Source organism: Chanodichthys erythropterus, chromosome 17, assembly GCF_024489055.1.
Source record: "Chanodichthys erythropterus isolate Z2021 chromosome 17, ASM2448905v1, whole genome shotgun sequence".
NCBI classification, from domain to species: domain Eukaryota; kingdom Metazoa; phylum Chordata; class Actinopteri; order Cypriniformes; family Xenocyprididae; genus Chanodichthys; species Chanodichthys erythropterus.
In genome coordinates, this window is record NC_090237.1 from 22286266 (window position 1) to 22310276 (window position 24011).

Here is a 24011-nt window from a genome sequence, read left to right on the forward strand (position 1 = left end):
CTTCAGACGGTGCCCTCCCTTTGTTGCTGTAACGCTCCCACTGCAATAAACAGTGCTGTCTATAAATAGACACTGGTTATCATGGCAAGGGAGTCTGGACTCTTTCTCACGGGGGCGTCTGCTCCGCCACTATGGCAACCCTGGCTGGAACACACTTGGCGGCTGCAGCCAGAGTCCCATGTGACATCATGGAGCAGCAAGACACTGCGGTCCGCAGGTTAACAGAAACCACCTTACACCTGCCTCTACAGGTACAAGTTCAACCACCTTGCAAACAACCACAGCTGCAACTGTGCTCATAAAGAAGAGGTCGTTTTCACTGACTGAAAAGATATAAAGTTTGCTTGGAAATAAAAAGGTTACTTTAGGTAAAATTAGGTAAAATAATTGGTCCCATAGGATGTTTGGTGCTTCTTTTTTCTTTCTTTTAAATTCACTTAATTGACTACAAACTGCATGAATTAGATACTGGTACTTCCCTTGTTTACATATACAGATATAAATAGCTGCATATAGATTTAAAGATAGATGTAGATACAGATACAGCTAAAGCTTATAAATATAATTACGGATATAGCTGTAGAATAGATATACACTACCATTTGAAAGTTTGTCAGTAAGATTTAATTTTTTGAAAGATAAAAAATTAATATATTTATATTGTATTTAGCAAGGATGCATTAGATTGATCAAATGTGACTGAAGACATTTATAATGTTACAAAAGAATTCTATTTCAAATAAATGCTGTTCTTTTTTTTAACTTACTACTATATATCAAATAATTCTGAAGAAAATAAAGATTTTAACACTGACATAAGAATGTTTCATTATAAATAATCACATTACAATGATTTCTGAAGGATCATGTGACGCTGAAGACTGGAGTAATGATGCTGAAAATTCAGCTTTGCCATCACAGGAATAAATTGCATTTAGCCTATAAAATATATTCAAATAGAAAACCGTTATGTCACAAAGTTCGAGTTTTTACTGTAATTCTGATCAAATAAATGGAGCCTCCCTTGGTGAGCATGAGACTCAAATCAAAACATAAAAAATGTGTATGTGTTCATATACATACACATATAAATGATAAAAAAAAAAAACTTAAAAAAAAAGTATATATGGTATAACACAATGTGTAGATTAACCAAATTAAATCAAATTAAAATCCCATCAATATTTGTTCAGAAAGGCCCCGAATGAAGATAATCACAAGATATTATATTATAGCAAATGAAAACACAATATACATTACACAAAGTGGCATTCTTGCTTCAGAATCACAGAGTTCATTATTCTAATTGCATCAATTTCTTTATAACTATTTGCATGAACTTAACCCTCTGGTGTTGCTCAAAAATGACCTTTTTTATTTTTTAAATGAAATGAAATGTACTATATTTTAGTTGTTTTTCATTTAATATTTTGTATTTTTAGGGGATTTTATGGTACTTAATTATGTTAATGGAATAGTTATGATCCATTTATTACCTGTTAACCACTTTTTGAGCAAAGACTTGAAAATTTAATTTCCAACTTAAACTCATAAATCTTAAATGCTTTGGAGACTTTATAGTTTGGTCTCTTTTTAAAGACATTTGGTAGAATATTATGGAGGACCAAACCTGCAGATATTAAAAATGAATAAATGAATAAATAAATGAAAGAATAAATAAATATATAAATTAATAAAAAGATAAATAGGTAAATAAGTGTGATAATACGAAAATAAATAAATGTCCTGATAAAATAAATGATTCATTTTTAATAAAAAATCATTTTTCCCCCCCTTAATTTCTTTTCTGTGTTTATACATTTTTCATTTATTTTTATATTTATATATTATTTTTACATTCATTTTTAGATTTATTTATGTATATATGTATTCATTTATTTTTAGATATTTATTCCCACATGTATTTATTTTTAGATTTATTTATTTATTGATTCATTTATTTTTACTTTTCCGTGTGTAACATGGAAATGAGGAAGGCGGTCCTTCTGTAGCTTCAGTGCATCATTGGTTAAGAGCTCACGCACAGACTCATCAGGCCAGCTAAACGATAGAGATCGGAGTTTTCAAAGAAAATGGCACCAGCTGCAGAGTTGCAAGTTATTTTTCACCTAATGTTATTCGATTTGTGCCGAAATATTTAAACTATATTCCAGAAATAAAAACACGAAGCTAAAGCTACTTATGTGATCCCCAGCATCATCATCATCATCGAGTCTGGTACCGTCGACTTCAGACGCTAGAGTGATGACGCCTAGGTTAGAAGATTGTTGATACCTAGCTATAATTTTAGCAAAATGAGAAATAACATTAATGCCGTTAATGCTTTAAATTTGGAGCACGGAGAAAACTTCATACGACGATCAGATGGTCTCATATCGACATTGTTAACGTGCGTAGATATATGAAGAAGAGCCAGAGGAAACCATGGGACTGTCAGAAGTTGGAGCAGCATGTAGAGGGTGTAGTTGAAAATGACTGGAATTATTTTAAATTCAGCTTTGTAAAAAAAAGTGATAACTTTGTGATTTTAGAAAATGTATCATTTAATATAAGTTTCATAAAATCAGTTGTAAGAGTTGTTTGTTGTTATCAGGAAGCTAGAGAACTTTTACTGACCTTCATGCAATATTTGACCATTTAATTCTCATATGCAATAAACCAAGATGGAATTAATTTGCAAACTTGACATGACTTACTCTGTTTAAATCAGAAGACTTCATTCCTTTAAGTTTTAAGGGGAATCTACAGAGATTACATTATATGGTTTTATAAGAAATTACTGACTGCTAACATCTGGCCACATTGTAAAGATTAAAACAAAACTTCACAAAAGATAACATCTAATCATATTGCAAAGGTTTATAGAAATAACTTTACAGATAAGTAACATCTGGTCACATTGTAAAGGTTTATAAAAATGACTACACTATTTACACTGATTAGTTAAATCAAAACCACAGCACAGATGTGGACCGCACCTACAAATCACTTATTCATCCTCTACATCAGAAATCATGTTGCTTAGAAGGTTACACAGGATCGATTCTCTACATTTTATCAATTTTAGAGGTGAGGATAATTGGAACTGTTGTAAGAAAGGATTTTGAAGTTGTTCAGTCGTATGACCACTTGGCGATGCGTATAGTTTCGGTGGTGTCTTCTTCAGAGAGTCTCTCTTGGTGAATGCTGGAATGATGAGTTTCATCTTCCTTTCATAGAGGAGATCGGTAATGATGAAGCCTCTGTCTGCCGTTACTTCATCGCCTGGACGAAGGGATTCCAGGATCCCTGAATTTGCAGTTATGAATTTACCACAACAACAGGTTTTGAAACACCAAACCTTTCAGCAAGATAACCTTGCAATAAATTAAGACAGCTTCATCAGTCATCAGGAGCTGATCCCAACTGTGTAGCTGGAAGCTGTTGGTGTATGTGTTGGTAAGGTGCTCGGCAACTGAATGAAATGCATCCAATGTCAACCCTGTGTGCTGACAAAGATGGTGCAATTGATGGTGTACAATGGCGCCGGCTCAACGCATTGTGTTCTCATCTCAGATGTAGGTGGCTTCAGATTGAGATGTGATTTTGAAGTGTAGTTGTGGTCAGAGACAGATGGATCCTCCTGATGTGTTTCTGCATCACAGTTCAGGGCATGTGGATGTGATCATCTTCACAGTTGATCACTGACGCTCATCGATGCATCTGTGGAAGAATATACAACCATAAAAATGTTTACATTAGTAATAGTACATCATGAGAATATATGATGGCACTCATACTTGAACAGAAAAGTGTGAGAGACGCATTAAAATGAGTTTATACACAATCTCTAACTCTAGTGTTAATACTTAAGTCAATATCAATATGAGAGATGTAGCTAGATTGCCTGCAATCATATGCAATCTCTGTAATTTACAGGAATAATGTAAGCTACTGTAAGACTAATGTACTATAATACTACAGTAAATAGGTACCACTGTACTATCGTAAATAGTAAATATATTGGTGGCAATGGTAATAGTGCAAGATTCATTGTGTTTTCTGAATAATACTGATTTAAAATTCATAGAAGGGACTTCACAAATCTAGCATTAGGTTAACAAGCACATGGCTAGCAAACTTAGCTTACCTGAATCTGACAACCTGTTCAGCAGCCGCCGTGACTTCTTTACTGGAGCATCATAGCCATACATTTCTCGGGTAAGGGTGTTCGTCAGTCAGCTTCCCGTCCATGAAATGCTACGAAAACACATACGGGCGCTTGGGTGGGCACTTCAAGTTTAGCGCCTTCAGCCAGTGCCTCAGGTGCTTCTCGTCTTAAGGTGGAGGGTGTAAATCATAAAGTGCAGCGCAACACTCCGACCGCTTAATCTAATATAAGTTACCGTTACAGCTATAGGATTACGGCTAGCGACTAGCATTAGTTCCCTCTCAGCCAGAAGTAAGAAAAGTCAAACGAACGCAATGGTGTCACCCTTGTTGTCGCGAACATAAACTGATACACACGCAAGAGCTGTCACTACAAAGCCAGAGTAATCGAGCGAGAGCTTCAATCAATGATGAACCAATGGTAAGCAAGCCCTATGAGCAAGACCAACCCACCTAATTATCATACAAGACAAAGAAATGTAAAAATAAATACGAAAATAAATTTAAAAAGTTGAAATAAATAAATGTTACAATAAATTAATCTGGAAAAAAAATATATTGGAATAAATAAATATAAAAATAAATGAATGCATAAAATAAGTAAATATAAAATAAATGGAAAAATAAATAAAATAATAAATAAATAGAATTAGAAATAATTAAATCATAAATGCAGAAAAATAATAAATTAAGGGGAAAAAATGAATTTTATTAAAAAATAATCATATTTATTGGTTTATTCTCCTATTATTATTTATTTTCCTATTATCACATTTATTTACCTATTTATCTATTTATTAATTTATCTATTTATTTATTTATTCTTTCATTTATTTATTCATTTATTCATTTTTAATATCTGCAGGTTTAGTCCTCCATAGAATATTGCTGAAGTGAAACTAAAAAGTAAAAAAAAAAAAAAAAAATTATGAAAAATGCACAAAATACTTTAAAATTTTATATGCAATATATATTTTCCAATGTAATTTCCAAAAAAAAAAAAAAAAGAGATTTCAGTCATATAATTTCCCCCCAAAAAAAGAGCTTTCAGTAATATTTACCAAACAGTACCAAACGTAGCCACTAGAAGAAATTTGTTTCCATTCATTTCCAATTGTGAATTTCCATCAAACAATTCAGGACCATTTGACCTTTTTGAATCATGTGCATGATTTTGTGTGTGTGTGGGGTGGGGGGGTTGTGGTTGTGTTGGGGTGGTTGGATATGTGTGTGTTCACATAGCAATTGCCAAAACCTTTACCAAGTTTCGTACCATTCTGATTAAGTAAAAAAAAAAGTTAAAGATGCAGTGGGTTAAATATGCCAAAACTAATATTAAAAGCTAACAGTTGAAATGGGTACTGCAGTCCAAATTCAAAATACAGGAGGGACTTTTTCCCCTGCCCCATCCTCCTCAGATTCAACGCTCATGGACATGCAATGAAAAGAAGTGCAATTGACAACGGAAAGCGTAAGTTGATCAGCTAATGCATATGTTTGCAATGTTTTTTTATTGCAGGGGCTTTTAAAGTCAGTTAGAATCTGTGATTTCTGAGCCAGTTCATATATAAGCAATAAGCTGTGTTTTCCACCAACTGGCAAACCGGGGGTGTCGAAATACTATCGGGTAAACTAGTTATCAACATATTTTTTTTCAGATGTCTCTGATTGATTTACCTGAACATCATTTAAAAAAAGCAAATAGTCGAAACAGTCAAAATTTTAGCCTTTGTCTATTAAGAGCGACAAGACTGTGCTGTCGAGCGGGGACAGAAGTAGAACCAGCCATTTATGAAAACCACAAGTGTCATCTTGTCTTGTTTATTTATATAGCACAATTTAAAAGGCAACCAAGGTTGCACCAAAGCGCTTTACATGGAGGAATGGAAAACACACAGACAACATAAAACACCACATCAACAAATAAAAGACCACATCTAGTCATTGTATGCCATCAACATTAGATGTGCTTTCAACAATGGTTATAATTGAAACCATTTCTAGATTTCACACAGTGTTAACATTTTTATCAAAACTCATGCTCTATCTAGAGATCACCACAAAGAACTATACTCTGAAGTCTACAAGTGCCCTGGTAGGTCACTGTGACAAATCAGCCTGCACCTGTAGCCCAGCAACCAGCCACCTGTGCAGTTGATTAGCTCTTTCCATTTGTATCTCTATATAAGGTCACAGCACTCCGTAAGAACGCAGCTGCAGTACTGGAGCGCTTTACTAGCTGTTAATTCCACCGAGAGACACGACAGCAGTGGATGGCTTTATGTATGAGCGTATTATCACCTCACCCTTGCAAAACTGCCAAGATAGCATGTAGCGCAGTCTTCAAAAGAGAAGTAGCGTATCATTAAAGTTTCAAGAGGCCTACGGCAGTCTGAGAAGGTGTGCTGGCTCTTTTCTTTAGCTACTATCTGAGAATGCCCCCAAGCTGATTTGATGCATCGGTCGGCCACGAGCGAACCTCAAACACAACAGGGTGTTAGCTTGCACCAGACACAGCCTGGCACATTGTGCAGGAGTACGCCTGTATTCAATGACGCCCGTATCTCTGCTCTCATCTGCCGTCTCCATTACACCTCTCAAGGGGTGGCTGGGTATGGTGGTATGGGGCAGGGGGGACATGCTTAACTAAAGTGTCTGCGTGAGACCGGGGAGGAAAAGTTGAGAATCTTTTGTGGCATTCAAAAGCAGCCGGCCTCGCAAAGAGAGGCTTGTTGATGCCAAATGAGCTTCATTAGAGAGGTAAGACACACAATCCATATGGTGCGATGGTGTCTGTTACGAAAGTTATAAAAGAGCATATTGGCAATCAAGAGTTTAGCAAGTGTTACACTGATTTCATCATTATGGTTCCTGGCAAAACAGTGCAACAGTCATTTCAGGAAGAGGAGTGTTTCTGGCATGAGTGTGCATGGAGAAAGACACGTGATTAGATGACGTAATTTCCAGATCTTTTGTGTCGGCATGCACTCGCTACTGCAAATTGTCTTCATTTCATCAAATCTGACATGCATAAAAAGCATTGCATAAAGAAGTGTCACAGTTGTACCAGATGATAAGGTAACTGTAGACTGTAGTGGAGTGGTGTGGATCCTGTTACACACTGTGTCACCAATACAAGCAAACCTGCTGCTTTTGTTTCTGACAAAAACATAAAGGCATTAATTCATGCTAGGTTTAAACAATCTTGCTAGCTCCAAAATCATGATAGGTCTATTAAAATCGCTTGAGTAGGGCACATGGGAAAGCACAAATGTGGTGACAGCTCAAAAAAATAAAAAATGGTTTGTCTCCATGATGATAGAATTCAAAATCAAGAGAATAAAAACAAAATGTTCATAGAAAAGAATGAGGTTGTTAAAAAAAGGCAAGCTACAAGCACAAATAAAAAGTTAATAAAATTGAGGCATTAGACAATAAAGTGCAAGGGTGTGTGGAACGTCATAAGATACAAGAAAAGAGAAAGGGGGAAAAAGCTGTTGAAAAACCGCATGGGGATTTCCTGATACGAACAAACATTAGCCAGTTGAGAGGCCTATGCTTCACCGCACCTAATGGGCCTCGCAGTGATGTGTTAACTTTCCATCCATACAAACAAAGTGCAAATGAGCCTTAAAAAGCCTTTGATGAGCACTCACGTTATACTGAGCGAAGACTTGCATTTCCCAGAAACCAAAACTGAGACGTTAGGGAGTTCCGATTCTTCAAAATGTGTTTTTCCCAGATCTCTTCAGTCAATTATAGGGTCTATTACATGAAAGAGCATCATCTAGGAAAATCACTCAAGTAATTACGATTACCACTGCCCTGGCGCATCAACAGGTTTTATGAGCTCACACATGCAACAATGTGGCAATCCCTCTTCCCATCCACTGCAAATTTAATGATTCTGCAATAAGCTACAGGCCTGTACTCGAGGTAATTGTCCCAAAATTGTTATTGCAGGTGGCAATTTAACAGGAAATCAGAAGGTATTTAAAATATATTTGTGTCACGAGCCAGCATTCTCTAACAATTGTGCAATTTGTTAAATCAAGGCTGTCCAAAATAACAGCCCACAGCTTGTCTATTAAAATATATTATATGTGGCCCGTCACGCATAATTTACATATCATGCCGTTTCAACGTCAACACAAGGTGACGGCACTAGATTTTAGGCTAGGTGTAGCAGTAAACCGTGAATGACAACTTGACAATTTGAAAAATGATTAGCGCTGCTATATCTGTTGTGTATGAGAAACATTAATCACGGCATAAGTGGAATGAAACAACACTACTTGTTTGAACCGTCCCGCACACGGACAGAACATGCATTCGCTCTGCCCAAAACAGAGCAGCGTGAGCTCAGAACAAATGCGTTTACTCACTGAACGGTCTCGATCACGCGACCACTAAACAGAGATCCAGGGAGAAACGTTCGAGTTTGTGGCAGAATTCTCTGATACAAACCAGAAATATCTTAGTGATTTAAACTAGTTTAAAGCCAGATGAAACAGTGCTGAGTGCTGACTTTCTCATAACACATTGTGCAACAACAATCCAGTTATAATACTTTTCAATCCACCAACATTTACCATGGATTTACTGTAGTAACTAACTGTAACCGTGGTATTGTAGAAAAAATGTGGGATACTCATATCACATTTTATATTATTAATATAGACATGTATTAAATGTATTAAAGGAGCAATAAAAAATAGCTCAAACTACAGAATTTTTTGTTATAAGCAAGCAGTTTTGCATTTTATACTTAAAGGGTTAGTTCACCCAAAAATGAAATTTCTGTCATTAATTACTCACCCTCATGTCATTCCACACCCGTAAGACCTTCATTCATCTTCGGAACACAAATTAAGATATTCTGATGAAATCCGATTTTTTATCCTCCATTGAAAGCAATGAAATTACAGCATTCAAGGTCCAGAAAAGTAGTTAAAACATTGTTAAAATAGTCAACGTGACTACAAAGGCTCAACCTTAATGTTACAAAGCGACGATAATACTTTTTTTGCACAAAAACAAAACAAAACAAAACAAAAATAATGACTTTATTCAACAATTTTCCCTCTTCCCTGTCAGTCTGTTATGCAGTTGGCGCAGTGCATCACTTCTGTGTTTACGTCCGAACGCCGGCTCAGTATCGGCTGGCTCCTACGTCAGCATCGCATGCATGCGTCGTGCTGCTCACATGACCAGTGTCTGCTGAGCCGCTCTTCGGACGTAGAAACTGGAAGCGCTGCAACGTAAATAGCGTAGCAGAATAGCAGAGGAGAGACGACTTTGTTGAATAAAGTCGTTATTTTTGTTTTGTTTTTGCGCACAAAAAGTATTCTCTTCACTTCGTAATATTAAGGTTGAACCACTGTAGTCACATTGACTATATTAACAATGTTTTTACTACATTTCTGGACATTGAATGTTGTGATTTCGTTACTTTCAATGGAGGATAAAAAAAACTCTTGGATATCAACAAAATATCTTGGAACGAAATGACAATTTTTTTTTTTTTGTGTGTGAACTAACCCTTTTATGCGTTTTGACTAAATACCATAAAGCAGGGGTGCCCACACTTTTTTGCCTGATGATCTACTCTTAAAATGATCAACTAAATGAGATCATAAAAAACAGCTTAATTTCAAATGCTTGAATCTCTACATGGAATTCAGGAAAATAAAAATAAATGTTCATTGTTGATATTCAATTTGAACAATTTTCAATTTTAACACTAAACTCCAAATACTTACAGCACAACAGATTACATTAGCCAGAGCATTTACCTTATTCTAATGACTTGCACTGAATAGAATCAGATAGTTTTACATAATCTTTGTCGACAAAACACAGCTGCCAATGTCTAAACTGGTGTCAATGTGATGACGGAGCACATGCGATGGTCGGCCCTTCAAATGGATTCATTATTAAGTAGCTACAAGCTATACTTTTCCCGACTTCCTTAATTATCACTGTATTATACACTAACAAGCTCAATGTGCGAAAATGCAGAGCATGAAAGAGGAGGTTGTGGATGTGTTCATAAAAATCATCTGCTCAGTACGTGCGTGCTCACTTCAGAGACGGCTGTTTGTGTCGTAAGTATTTGGCGGAAGCCGACTTCGTGCTCAGTTCTCCAGCTAGTTGTCATGGCAGCTGAATAAACAAAAATCTTGCCTGGTAAAAATTTATTAGTCAAATGCAAGTCAGACAGAAACTAAAAGGATAAGAAAGGGCATAGTTCTATTTCTTTTTATTAAAATTTAACAAAAGCATTTATTATAATTGTGTGCGATCTACCAGCATTGTCTTTGCAATCGACTGGTAGATCGCGATCGACAATATGATTTCATAGAAACCATATTGCTACTTTCGTTTTTACCATGGTAGTGAGGTGCCATGTGTTGTTTTAACTGTGGTTATTACAATCTAAATGTATGATACAATGGAAGACCAACAGTAATTTTCATATAAGTAGAATTCTAACTCAGTAAGAATATTTAAATTTAAATATTTAAATTTACTCAATAAAAATGAATGTAAAATATTTTAAATTTTATTTTAATATTTTTACAGATGTTTTTGTTAATGAAAATAAATTACAAAAATACATCTGCTTCCCTAATCAAGCTACTGCTACTCTCAACTCAAGCCTACATGAGAAGCGGTCTATGGAGGGACAGAAAGCTCTCAGATTTCATCAAAAAGATCTTCATTTGCATTCCGAAGATGAATGAAAATCTCACGGGTTTGGAATGACATGACGGTGAGTAATTAATAACAGAAATTTCATTTTTGGGTGAACTAACCCTTTAATGATGATAGGATTTCCATTTTTTGGTGAACTACTGGGTGAACTTCTGAACTATGAATTGTAGTGGATTTCTCTTCATTTACACAGATGACGCATATACATGCTCCATAGCAGACATCTCCCACCTTTTCTTCAGATGGGGGAGACCCCTTCATTAAGAGCGACGTCACTACAACATGCAGGGGCAGCACCAAATACCCAGCAACACGAAGCACAAATCATTAGAATATGTGTTATCGTAGACCACAATCACCATACTACTCAAATGCTGGTAAATAATTAGATAAAATAGGTTAGTCTAAAGACATCCGTACCAGACAAAAAGTTCTCACACAACAAATCTTGGACGGAATTTTGAATTTGTGCTTGAACCTCTCAAAACTTGCAAGTCATTATAACATCTTCATACTTTGTCTGTTAAAACAGCTATGCCTGTCCACAAGAAATCTCAAAACACAACTGACAGTTTTTTCGCCAGCACAAAACAAGTAGAAAAGGTGACTGCAATGCACAGCACTTCCTGACCAATAAAAAAAACCTTGCATTTACACATTTTAAACAGATGCATGATTTGCTTCTGAGAACAAACAGCCTTGCAGACTGACAGACTCTGGCCACAGAGTGGTTGTGGCCAGATCTGTACTGAGCGTGGAAAACATTTAACGATAGCCAGATGGCGTCACTGAAAGAAAGAAGATGCGACTCAAACACAAATTTCATTGACGGGACTTAAACTTATCTCAAGGTCAAGACATAATATGCAAGATTAAGTGGTATAATTTCACACTTAATTGCAGACTGACCGATATTTCGTTCTGAAAATAAACTGCATCAACCAGATGACACTTCTGTGCAAAATTCATTTTTAAATGGCCCACAACTCACATGCTAGAATGAGTTCACACATACAACAGAAAATCTATGCATATCTGTGGAGACGAATAGAGAAAAATACAATTTAAATACATGGAACAGCCAGAATGAATGAAAGCTGAGCATATTTCACATGCAACATACATGACACTTGACTCTGATGCAGACTATTAAAGGTGCCCTAGAATTAAAAATTGAATTTATCTTGGCATAGTTAAATAACATGAGTTCAGTACATGGAAATGACATACAGTGAGTTTCAAACTCCATTGTTTCCTCCTTCTTATATAAATCTCATTTGTTTAAAAGACCTCCGAAGAACAGGCGAATCTCAACATAACACGTAACATAATTACGTAACAGTCGGGATCATTAATATGTACGCCCCCAATATTTGCATATGCTCATGTTCAAGCATTAGACAAGGGCAGCCAGTATTAACGTCTGGATCTGTGCACAGCTGAATCATCAGACTAGGTAAGCAAGCAAGAACAACAGTGAAAAATGGCAGATGGAGCAATAATAACTGACATGATCCATGATAACATGATATTTTTAGTGATATTTGTAAATTGTCTTTCTAAATGTTTCATTAGCATGTTGCTAATGTACTGTTAAATGTGATTAAAGTTACCATAGTTTCTTACTGTATTCATGGAGACAAGACTGTCGTTATTTTCATTATTAAACACTTGCAGTCTGTATAATTCATAAACATATCTTCATTCTCCAACAGTGTGTAATGTTAGCTTTAGCCACGGAGCACTATCAAACTCATTCAGAATCAAATTTAAACATCCAAATAAATACTGTACTCGGATGATCTGATGCATACATGACGAACACTTTGTGTCCGATCCATTTTGAGGGTTATATTAGCTGTGTGAACTTTGTTTATGCTGTTCAAGGCAAGCACGAGCTCCGTGGGCGGAGCGTGAGCATTTAAAGGGGCTGCAGCCTAAATCGGCTCATATTTAATGATGCCCCAAAATAGGCAGTTAAAAAAATTAATAAAAAAAAAAATCTATGGGGTATTTTGAGCTGAAACTTCACAGACACATTCTGGGGACACCTTAGACTTTATTACATTTTTTAAAAAGACATCTACAGCACCTTTAATGCTGCAGGAATTTTTTAGATAAGTCATAAGAGGACTTCATGATTTGCAGCGACAAAGTCGTGCATTTTCAATGAATGTTGGCAACTACCACTGGGAGGTCCACCTGGGGTGATCTGCTTCCTGCAGTCAAGCAGGAGTGCCTACCAGTACAACGTCTTGGTGACCTCCAGACCTCCAAACTGCTGTTAATATGAATGCCTGACATCTTTACAAAGAGTGAGTGTCGGTCTGCTCCCAGACAGAAACGTAACACTCATTGGTTGTTAAGGTTATTGTGTAACACATGGTTGTAGGACATCTGCTAGTTTCCAGGTCTGCATCTGTTCTCCTTACTAGATCAAACAAGAACCTAAAGATTTTCTTTTGTTCCACCATCAAGACAGATAAAAGAGATGTCAAAACGCAAACTGCTTGTCTTCTCCAATATCAATAAACACAGTTTATTCTGAGTGCTTGATGTAACCCTACTCCTAATGCAATTCGGCCTGACGTTCACAGGCTTATTGTTCAAGCAGAGAGAGGGAAGAATGCATTGCCTAGACTTTCCACCACTTTTGTTCTCCGGCCCTTTGATGGATAACCTCTGTCTACACCAAAGTGCTTAGTGGAGTTGCGGCATTACAGGGTTGTATCATGCAGAGTCAGATTCACTTTTGCAAACGCTCCCTCGGATTGGGGAATCTTGCTCACTAATCACATGCATGCGAATTGAGAACACTTACTAAATATAGGAACAACCACAATAGCACAAACACATAGCAATCTTTCCAATGACCAGAGAAGACAAACCTCTAACCAGAGATTCTCAGCGGCCAGAGAGACAGCCAGTTCATCCGCAGGAATTTAGTGAGATTTACTGACAGGAATCTAAACGATAATTGCCATTTAGCACCATCGCTCTGTGCTTTGCTTTGAGTGTCGGGAAAAACAGATCGCCACGGTTATCACAGTGTGGGCAGAGGGAAAAAAAACTAAGCCCTGCCCAAACTGTTTCGGTCACACTGATTGGGAAATTTTCAAAAAGGCCATGGAGATTAAATGGACGAATTTGTATTGGTAACAGGCTACATCAACAAATGTGTTGATAAGCACACCACTTCTTAAATTACATGGGTGTCCAATCCTGCTCCTGGAGGGTTACCTTCTTGCAGAGTTTAGCTCCTAACACACCTTAACCAGCTACTTTAGGTCTTTAGGATTATGTGTATTGGAGAAAGTTTAAGTCCATTGTTGAGGTCCATTGTCTTGCAGAGTTGATCTCAAACCATGCACAAGTGTACTCTGCAGAAAAGTGGCTCTCTAGGAGTAGGACTGGATTGAAACTTTGCAAGAGGGATGTGTTTGTTCCCTCTGGCCACATTTTGATAACCTATGCAAATTGTATCCTTGCATGTCCAGGAAGCGAGAAGGTAGGGAATCCCATGCCACCACCTGGATACTGCAGCGACTCAGGTTACCATGATGCTCACATTGAGCCGGCCCTTGGGATGTCAAGCCACTCTCCGAGGCCTGACGCCATACTGTTTCGGTCTTCTCTCACCCCCTCCACCACTGTCCACTAAAAGCTTTTAATACTGTTTACAGATCTGGCAACAGAGTGCAAACTGGACCTACGTCTCACCACAGGTATCAAAAGAGCCATGGCCACCTGCTGTTTCTTGACTTCAAAGGCAACCTTTCTCAACACTGGTGTCACTGGGGTTGTGTACACACTTTGCTGACCCAAGGATCCAAACATAAAAACAATTACATAAGCTGATGACATCAACAAGATGGCCTACAGAGAAAAGTTAAGACAGCTCAAAGCCTGATGAAAAGAAAATGATCTGATTGGAGAGGTCAACTGCTCATCAACAGTGTGCACCTTAACAATGACCTCAACACATGGACCCTGAACACATCTTCCTTAACCTGACAGCACCTTTCCTACAGAGGAGGAGATTTTAGGCCCGTTCACACCAAGAACGATAACTAGAACGATAACTATATTTGTGTCCACACCAATGAACGATAGCGGTCTGTTGGTTCTAAGCTCACGCGGTTCGGTTTCAAAGTGTGTACAGCATGTTTTTTCTGTTCTTGTTGCATTTGCACGCCTTTAACCAGCAGTTGTCCTCAGCATGCTATGTTTCGAGTGAATAGCTAATGTCATCGATCTAATCTAACTAAGGCTGGACCCAAATGTTCGATTATTCGTATATTCGTTCGGTGAGTTGGTATTCAATTTTTAATTTTGGGATTCGAATTTTAACTTTTTCTTTCCCTTTTTCCCCTGCACACCTGGCAACCCCTTTCGCAAAACGGTTCTCATTCGCTTTTGAATATGTTTACAGTATAAAATCTGGCAAAATACAATACTGTTTTTTACAATTATCTTATAAAACCTAGCCGTTTTTAATATGATGGACAGTTGAAGGAACCCAATCTTGTTATACTTGATAAATGTATTTTTTTTTCTCAGCCTACTAAAGTGTTCCCGGTAACTAAAGTATTCTATGTCTAGATCGCACAACTGCATGATCTTGCATGGACAGAAGCGCATGCCTGAGCTTGTATTTTGGGTTAAGCTGCGTTGCTTTGACATTGTGAAAATAGAATAATAGAAAGAAAATGTATTAGCCTTTTTTACCAGTTATTATCAATCGAAATGATTCTACTGCAAAATATAGGAGCTTGTTAAAACTCAAACGTGAGATTTTACTGGGACGGCGTGTTCTTTATTCATTAAAGTTCGTTCATTGATTTTTCATTCTTTTTTTTATTTAAATAGCCAATAAAAGTATTTCTCTTAACAGACTGTGTTTTAAATCACTAGTGCAGTGTGCGTTCTTGGTCCGGGTTCCCACTCTTTTTCAGCAATCATTTTCCAGGACATTTTCAATGGGAATAAAAGACTGGAATCATGTATTAAGGAGCCTAATATATTGCTCTCTAAGTCTGTAAAAGGCGTAGCTACAGTTTATTGCCATGACTTAACTATAAAATCAGTTTTTAATATGAGCTCATACATTATATAATATGGAAGCTTGTTTCCGGTAATTGAGACTTTAAATTTTTATCTCGCAATTCTGACTTTTTCTCGCAAGACTTGTGAGTTTACATCTCACAATTCTAAGAAAAGAATTAAGAATTGCAAGATAAAACTCCAGGAAAAAGTCAGAACTGCATGATATAAAAACTTTTTTTTAAACTTATTAAATTTTTTTTATTAATCATCCATTATGACAAATTGTTCTTGTAGCCAGTGTCAATCATTGGAAATATTTTAATGTTTTGTTTTACTATTTGAAAATAAAAATATTAGTCAAAGACAAAGTCAGTGAAAAACAAAGAAACCCATAACATGTAATAAAATATGTGGCAGGTCTATTAGTACACATTAGTACACATCTATTTTTTGGCAGTAGGTTTTGGAAAATCCTTATTTCTAGAAGATGGACTTTTCAAGATAAGAGATGGACTAAAAATGAACTCCCACACCTTACTGCCAGATTCTGGAAGATGAATTCTTCAAACAGTGGTACAAGAGTATATGGTGCTGGTCCTTCAAGAGTCACTCTCAATCTGTCTGTCTATAAAGCCCATATGTCTTCTTGTATTTTACTACAATTCAGTATGTGATTCTTAAATGGGGGGGCTTTATTTTTAGGATTCTTTACCTAACCTAAGTCTCTGAGATCCTGACACCTCACAGTTCTGAAGACTCCAGGTAGGTTGCAGTTCTAGAAAATGGTGACGCTGGAGACTAAAGGGTTCCTGATGGTTTCACACTTAATTCTTTACCTTAATTCTTAATTCTTTTGCAGTTAACATGTTTTTTCTTCTCCACCTGTTTTTGTCTGACCCTGCTGACCCAATGAGTGTTTTGCTGTCCATTGGTCATGCTTTAACTGCAATTTCTAGCATTGCATTTGTATTGCATCCTTCTCATGGGCATTTATTAATTTTTGACCTTTCAGTCCGAGTTAAATCTCTTTTTGGCTCATTTTATCAATAAAAGAAAACATACCTAATAATTCTGCACACCTGAATATAAGGTGTTTTTAATTTCCAGCCTTCATGAACAATTATATATCACTTCTAAATTATTAAATAAAAAATTAATAGTAGTTATTATTATTGATTGGTAAAATGTGCTTGGAAAAAAAATATGATTAGAAAATCAACTTGCTAACTACAGTGGATGCATAATTATTATGCAAGTCACAGAATTACACAGCTGCTTACCAGTTAACATTCGCTGCATGCATTTGAGCAGTTAATAACATTAAGTAACTGCTGTAAGTGACAACACAAGACTAAACATCATTGAAAATATTACTCTCACGTGTCAAAACTCAGCATTCCTGAACATTGCACTTTCTGCAATTAATGGTGATTGTTTAAGGCCAGAGATAAACTCTTTGTTCTCGACTAAAGAAAAAGCCAAGAAAAAAAAAAAAATTCCAAGACAACAACAAGATTTTCCAGGACATTTTACATTTTCTCTTATTTTCCATGTGTTTTTCAGGACTGGAAAAATTGTCATCAATTTTCCAGGTTTTCAAGGTTTTCCAGGATAAGTGGGAACCCTGTCGGAGCATCTAAGCCCTGCCTGCGTGAGGCGCGCCGCTTTCAGCTATTTCACTGTTCTGTAGTTAACTAAATGTTTATTAATTCTGAACTTGTCGTGCGTCAATATTGCACCAAATGCGACACTGCACTCCCTGAGCGCAACTCTTAAAGAGGCCAAACCATATTTCTACTCGCTACAATGCCTTTATTAGAGAGAAGAATATGTTCAGCTTCGAGTATTCGGTGTTAATTACTTACCGAAGCTTCGAAACTCAAAAAATGGTATTCGGAACAGCCCTAAATCTAACAGTGAATTTAGCTAACAAAGTCAATATAGTGGGATAAAAACAACGCACTGCACCTTCAAAGGAAGCAAGACAATGTTGTCGAAACTAGCGCTGGATACCTGAGGTAATTTTATGTAACACTGTTTGCTAGCCTGGCATAATTATTAATACTTCTTACCATTTATTCCATGGGATTGTTTTCCATATATCCATTTTCTTGAAAAAGGGGGTTGACTTGTCAAACAGTGGTGGCTTTTTCTGGACCTCGGCGATTAACTTCTCCAAATGTCGTCTGCCATTTTAAATGCATGAGCACTTAAATTTTGAATGGATTCTGATTGGCTGTCAGTGTTTTATCGTTCAACTGCTGGAAAAAATCATTCTGAAAGTGATCCCAATGATATAATTTCTCTATATCGTTATAGCTGTGGTGTGAACAGTGCTATGCTTTTATATTTAGAACAATTTTTAGAACTATATCTTTATTGTTATCTTTATAGTTATGGTTCTTAGTAGGGCTGGGCGATATATCGCATGCGATTGTCACGCACATTTCTTCAGTAAAGCCGTTTCTCTGATTACCGCTAAATCGCCATCACCTGCTTTCAAATGGAGCGGCATTTAATAGACAGATAAGCTATGCAATATCGCGTTCATTATCGAAGGCGATTCATCTGCGATATGAACGCGATATTGCGTAGCTTGTCAGTGAAATACGGTTCTGTCTATTAAATGCAGCTCCATTTGAAAGCAGGTGATGGCAATTTAGCGGAAATCAGGGAACCGGCTTTACTGACGAAATGCGTGTGACAATTGCATGCGATATATCGCCCAGCCATAGTTTGGAGTGTGAATAGGCCAGAGAAAACTCAACCGCTTCTAGAGGTGTGTCATGGAGAGTACCTGAGATCACCATCTGGTATGTTAACTGATCTTTTTTAGACAAAAAAAGAAAGTTCTCCCATGGGTAGCGAAAATAGCTCAGTTCATCACTGGACCTGGACTTTCATCTATCAATGACTGCTTCAATATGGGTCCCATCTCTTTAGTTTCATAACCCTACCATCTGGAGGAAGCTTGAGGAGTTCAAAATCACTAGACGAAAGAACAATATCTTCCCACAAGTTTTCAGACTATCCAATAACTGACAATCAACAAATGGACTGTCCACCCCCACCCAATGCAGAAATGCAACCCATACTCCTGACTCTGCTTGTTATTGTTCTACCTCAGCACAATCCTTGCCGCATTACAGTCATTTTATGAGCTCTAGAATCTGAATACGTTTTCATCTTGCAAAACTAGTCTATCTGACACAGTCTACACTGTTTAACACAATATTTTAGTTTGTATATAGCACTTTGGGTACATATCACTTACTATTTATTGTACATTGCTTGTAATTACAGTTCACTGTGTGGCCTTGGTCCACCACACATTATCATACTCTGTTATATAATTGTTGCTGTTGTTTCAAAGGAAATGTATTTCATTTTCTTTCATGCATTTGAATAATGAAAGAGATAAAAAAAAACAAAAAAACATGACATGACCTGACTTGAACGACTGCTATTTCTGAAGTTAATCATGAGAAATACTTGAAGCACCTCCCTAAGATACACAGCCAGTAGATAAGTATCTCCAAAACAATCACCGAACCCACCACAATGTAACAATTACCTGTGTCTGTGAGAACTAGCACCATATCATAAAATCTTCAAAGTTGGATGGTTTATTTAAGAAAGCCTCGAGCTCAACTTGATTATTAAAAAAAGTTTGAGTCTGCAAGCATGGATATCAGGGAGGGAACATGAAAGCCATGTTTTGATTCAGAGAAGAAGGTGCTTGACCTTACTAAGTAGATAAGTTTGTATTCAAGGAAAAGCAACTTCTTGTTATGGTGTTTAAAAAAATACAACCATGCCTAAAAGTGACACTGTTCCACAGGTTCGACCAACTTTGGATTTCAGTTCACTTTTGTGGGAGGGGTTAACCACTGTTGCAAAATACCTGGGTATGGTTAAAAATAGCCCCAACACTCCTCTGACATATGCTCATCTTGTTTGCAGAGCTAAACTGAGATAACAAGCTGTTTGACATGACGGAACATATTTTTAAATCAGCTTCAGGACTTTGAATATTTTACGCATCTACAACAGACTGTTGCAAAAGTATTCCATTGCAGTGATTATCACGGGGATGAGTATAACAATTATGAACTATTATGAAAGCATTTACAACTTCATTATTGAAAAACCGGCAGGGAAAAATGTTCATTACGCCACTGCAATGACTTTCTGCGAAATAATTACAAAAAGTGTTTGGCTTAAATTTGTATTTGTAGGCTACTATGTAAAGCACCATATAAAGTAAACATATTATTATTTTCATGACACAGCTGGTCATGTGATCTCAATATAAAGGAGTGACCCACTCCATGTTATTTCTCAAAAGTGCTGTTCGTTTTTTTCAAGTGCAAAACTTTTCTACAAAACAATGCACAGCATTACACAAGTAAAACTTTACATGAGGATAGGGTAGGCAGATGTAACCTCAATAAATACCCCAAGAACCAGGAAGCAATATGAGCCAAAAGGGGGTTTCCATGACCCCTAGCTTTCATGATGATGGTGTATTAATAGACAAGAAAAAAAATGAATGATTATTTGAATTTGCACCTACAAAACAAGCACCATTATTTATGTATATCAAGAACTATCATTCATCATCTAATAGTAAATCACATGGTACTAAAGTATGTGATGCAACAATCTGAATGAACACTGTCTATATGCACTGAAGCTTGATTTTCTAAGACAAACACATAATCCTCATCCGTTACCTCCAAAGCGCGTATCTCGTGTTGGGTCAGGTCGTTAGATGCGGCGCACTTGGTCCGGAGCCCCTTCAGACTAGAGATGGAGATCTCGATCAAGTTCTGGATGAGTTTGCACTGGTGAAGCGCGTCCATCCCTGCGTTACTGCCATCACTCCCGTCCAAATGCTCCTCATCACTTGCGACCATATTTCCACCTTTGCCAGAGACACTAGTATCCATTCCTCGGCATTGGCACGGCTTTAGGGGCATGAGCTCGAACTACAGCAAATACTAGTCCAAAGACATGTTTGTAAACGCATGTAGACTAAACGGAGGAGAAAGTCCTACTCCAAATAAGTTTTTGTGTACTAGTTCACAGCTCAAGCATACTCCTCAAACATACTCGTGGACTGGTTTGACAGCAAGACAGGACGCCTTGTCAGCTTGTTCCGCCTCAGAAACGATGTATATCCCGTGAAGCCCTGTGAGAAGCGCTCGCATAGGTTTCACCATACCCTCAGTCAGCAGTTTGATGTAGCGTTTGATGCTTTGCATTGTGGGAAATGAAGTTTTGTTTACAAGCGCAGCGGACCGTTTGAGGATCACTTACGTAATAGATTTTATTTGACTTATTTTTTAACATTTACTATAAGTTGTTGATATGTTATTGATATACGCTGTTTTAGTGACCTTGAGCTTTAAAAGCACTTTATAAGTAGCCTAAAACATTATTATTATTAAAAGTTGGGCAGAATAATACATGTAGTAAGACGACATTTAGGGTCACTTTTGTATAGATCAATTGTGAAGATATGTTTTTTTTTTCTTCTTCTTCTTTGTAATTAGCATTTTAGGGCACTCATCAAGTTTTTTTTTTCCCCACCAAAACCTTCCCTACAAACATGAGACGTCCGCCCGACGTGCAGATCAAGTCTATATTGCGTCGGTCGGTCGGGACCATATCTGTACGTCTACACGACGCGCAAATCCGGTGCGGTATCGGGACGTCTTATTACGACGTCTCTCGGACGTTGATATTAAGTTCAATATTTACGTCCAGATTGGAGGTTTACTGGACATCAGTGGACGTGCAAGACTGGTACAGAAACTTGGCAGTAACGTTGTGACACACTCAACATTATATTATATTATATTATAAGTATATTATGCAATATTATTATAATATCATAGTATATTATATAACATTATATAATATTAAGATGACTTCATTGATTTCAATACTGCTGTCATTCTAATTTCATGTACATTGTCATTTCAACTTGTACATACAAGTTAACACTTGATACAATCCACTAAAAAATTTTTTTTTAACCCCAAGTGCTGAGTTACACGTATTGGGTCACCGTGTTGAATTATTTGGGTTATTTCAGCTAACAGTAATATATCAGCCTGCCAGAGTTTTTTGGGTGGCACAAAATCAGCGGCTTATAATTATTTAAAGATTTTAAGTTATATGTTTTAATTCTATATGTATTTATTTATGTAAATGCTGCATGACTTTGGCGTGATTTAATGCGCGTCCGCGTTAAGCGGAGCACGGAGTTGCCATGGAAACGGGGAAACAACAACGGACAAGCAAGCAGCAAAAACTCCTCCGTCTCTCGCTGTTTTCACTGCTTTCAGGTGAGTTTAGTCCATAAAATCACACAAATAATACATACAACTGTTCCTGACACTTTTCTTACCTGTAATTCACACGCTATATTATATTTTCTTTTAAAGAAACGGTTTAGTGTCTTCGAAAAAGTCCGTTAGCATCTCAACCGTTTTCAGAGAAGGTATGCTAAGCTATCGATTGAGCTCTTGTTTATTAACATTCGGCCTTTATATCACATCTTATGTGTAGATTAGATGTTTTGAAAGTTTTGTAAAGGTTTTGCTGGTAATTTGTCAATGGGTGATTGGAAGTATGCTAATTTATATGACCTAAAAATAATGCGCTGTACTCTGTACTGTTAATCGGTGACGTCACTTAGATGAAGCGCGAAAAGACTCGTTCAAACATGTTTAATCTCTCATGGTAAACTATTAATACAAATTGTTTTGTGGTTTTAGGAACGACAGAAAAAAAAACTCTACAACAAAGGGTGATTAAGCTCCACCCTTGCTGCTGACCTGAAGGAAACAGGTGAACTGAGAAAGCTCATTAAATAACTTCATATGCAATTTTTCACGATATACTTCACCATATCACCATGTATATGTACTTTTTTCAATAATATATTTCTATGTATTAGTTTTAAGAAGGCTGTGACATCCAAATGTAAGTGACACTGTATGAACAATACTAAATAAGTTAACCTAAAAAAAATAATCTTTTTTTTTTTTGTATATTCTGTTTATTATTCTTTCTCTTTTCTGCATTTCACATATGCTCAAGCTTGTTTACAATGCCATGCAAAAGTTTGGGAAACACTTGCAGAATATGTAAAAATGTAAACATTTTAACAAAATAACAGGTATTATACAAAATGCATATTATTTTTATTTAGTACTGTCCAGAGTAAGATATTTTACACAAAATGTGTTTACATTTAGTCCACAAGACAAAAGAAAATGGATGAATTTATTAAAATAACCCCATTCAAAAGTTTGGGAGCCATTGGTTCTCAATACTGTGTGTGATTACCTGGATGATCCAAGACTTTTTTTTTGTTTTGTGATGGTTGTTTATGAGTCTCTTGTTTGTTCTGAGCAGTTAAACTGAGCTCTGTTCTTCAGAAAAAGTCCTCCAGGTCCTGTAGATTCTTCAGTTTAAGCATTTTTGGCATATTTGAACCCTTTCCAGCAGTGACTAAATGATTTTGAGATCCAACTGAGGGACTCAAACACAACTATTAAAAATAAGGTTCAAACATTCACTGATGCTCCAGAAGAAAACACAATGCACTAAGAGTCAGGGGGTGAAAACCTTTTGAATTTGAAGATCAAGGAAAATTGTAAATTAATAAAATTCTGTGGCAGTACTAAATGGAAAAAAAGAAAAACCCTCAAAGAAAAATTTGGACATCATCCCATTCAAAAGTTTTCACCCCCCGACTCTTAATGCATCGTGTTTTCTTTCTGGAGCATCACAGAATGTTTGAACCTTTTTAATAGTTGAGTTTGAGTCCCTCAATTGAAGAAAAAAAAAAAGGATCTCAAAATCATACAGTCACTGCTGGAAAGGGTTCAAATTAACAAACAAACAGTCGTAGATCGTCCAGGTAACCACACACAGTATTAAGAACCATCTAACAGGTTGCTTGCGCAGGAACACACAAACAAAGAAGTCTTTACTCAGTAATCCAACAGGAGATAATACAGGAACAGGTAAAACTCAACAACACAAGGAACATACGAGAC

At 36.7% G+C, this 24011-nt stretch overlaps 1 protein-coding gene across 4 annotated transcripts in view; it reads right to left on the reverse strand.

Annotated features, from left to right (window-relative positions):
- The window catches only part of ksr1b (kinase suppressor of ras 1b), a 51802-nt gene extending 30638 nt beyond the window's left edge, over positions 1-21164 (reverse strand). For 3 of the 4 annotated variants that reach the window (XM_067366329.1, XM_067366328.1, XM_067366326.1), the window contains exon 1: positions 20670-21164. In XM_067366329.1, coding sequence (XP_067222430.1) covers positions 20670-20915 — 246 coding nt within the window. In that variant the 5' untranslated portion in view covers positions 20916-21164. The remainder of the gene's footprint in view (positions 1-20669) is intronic. The other variant, XM_067366330.1, reaches the window with a different exon arrangement.
- Between the last annotated feature and the right edge of the window lie 2847 nt (positions 21165-24011).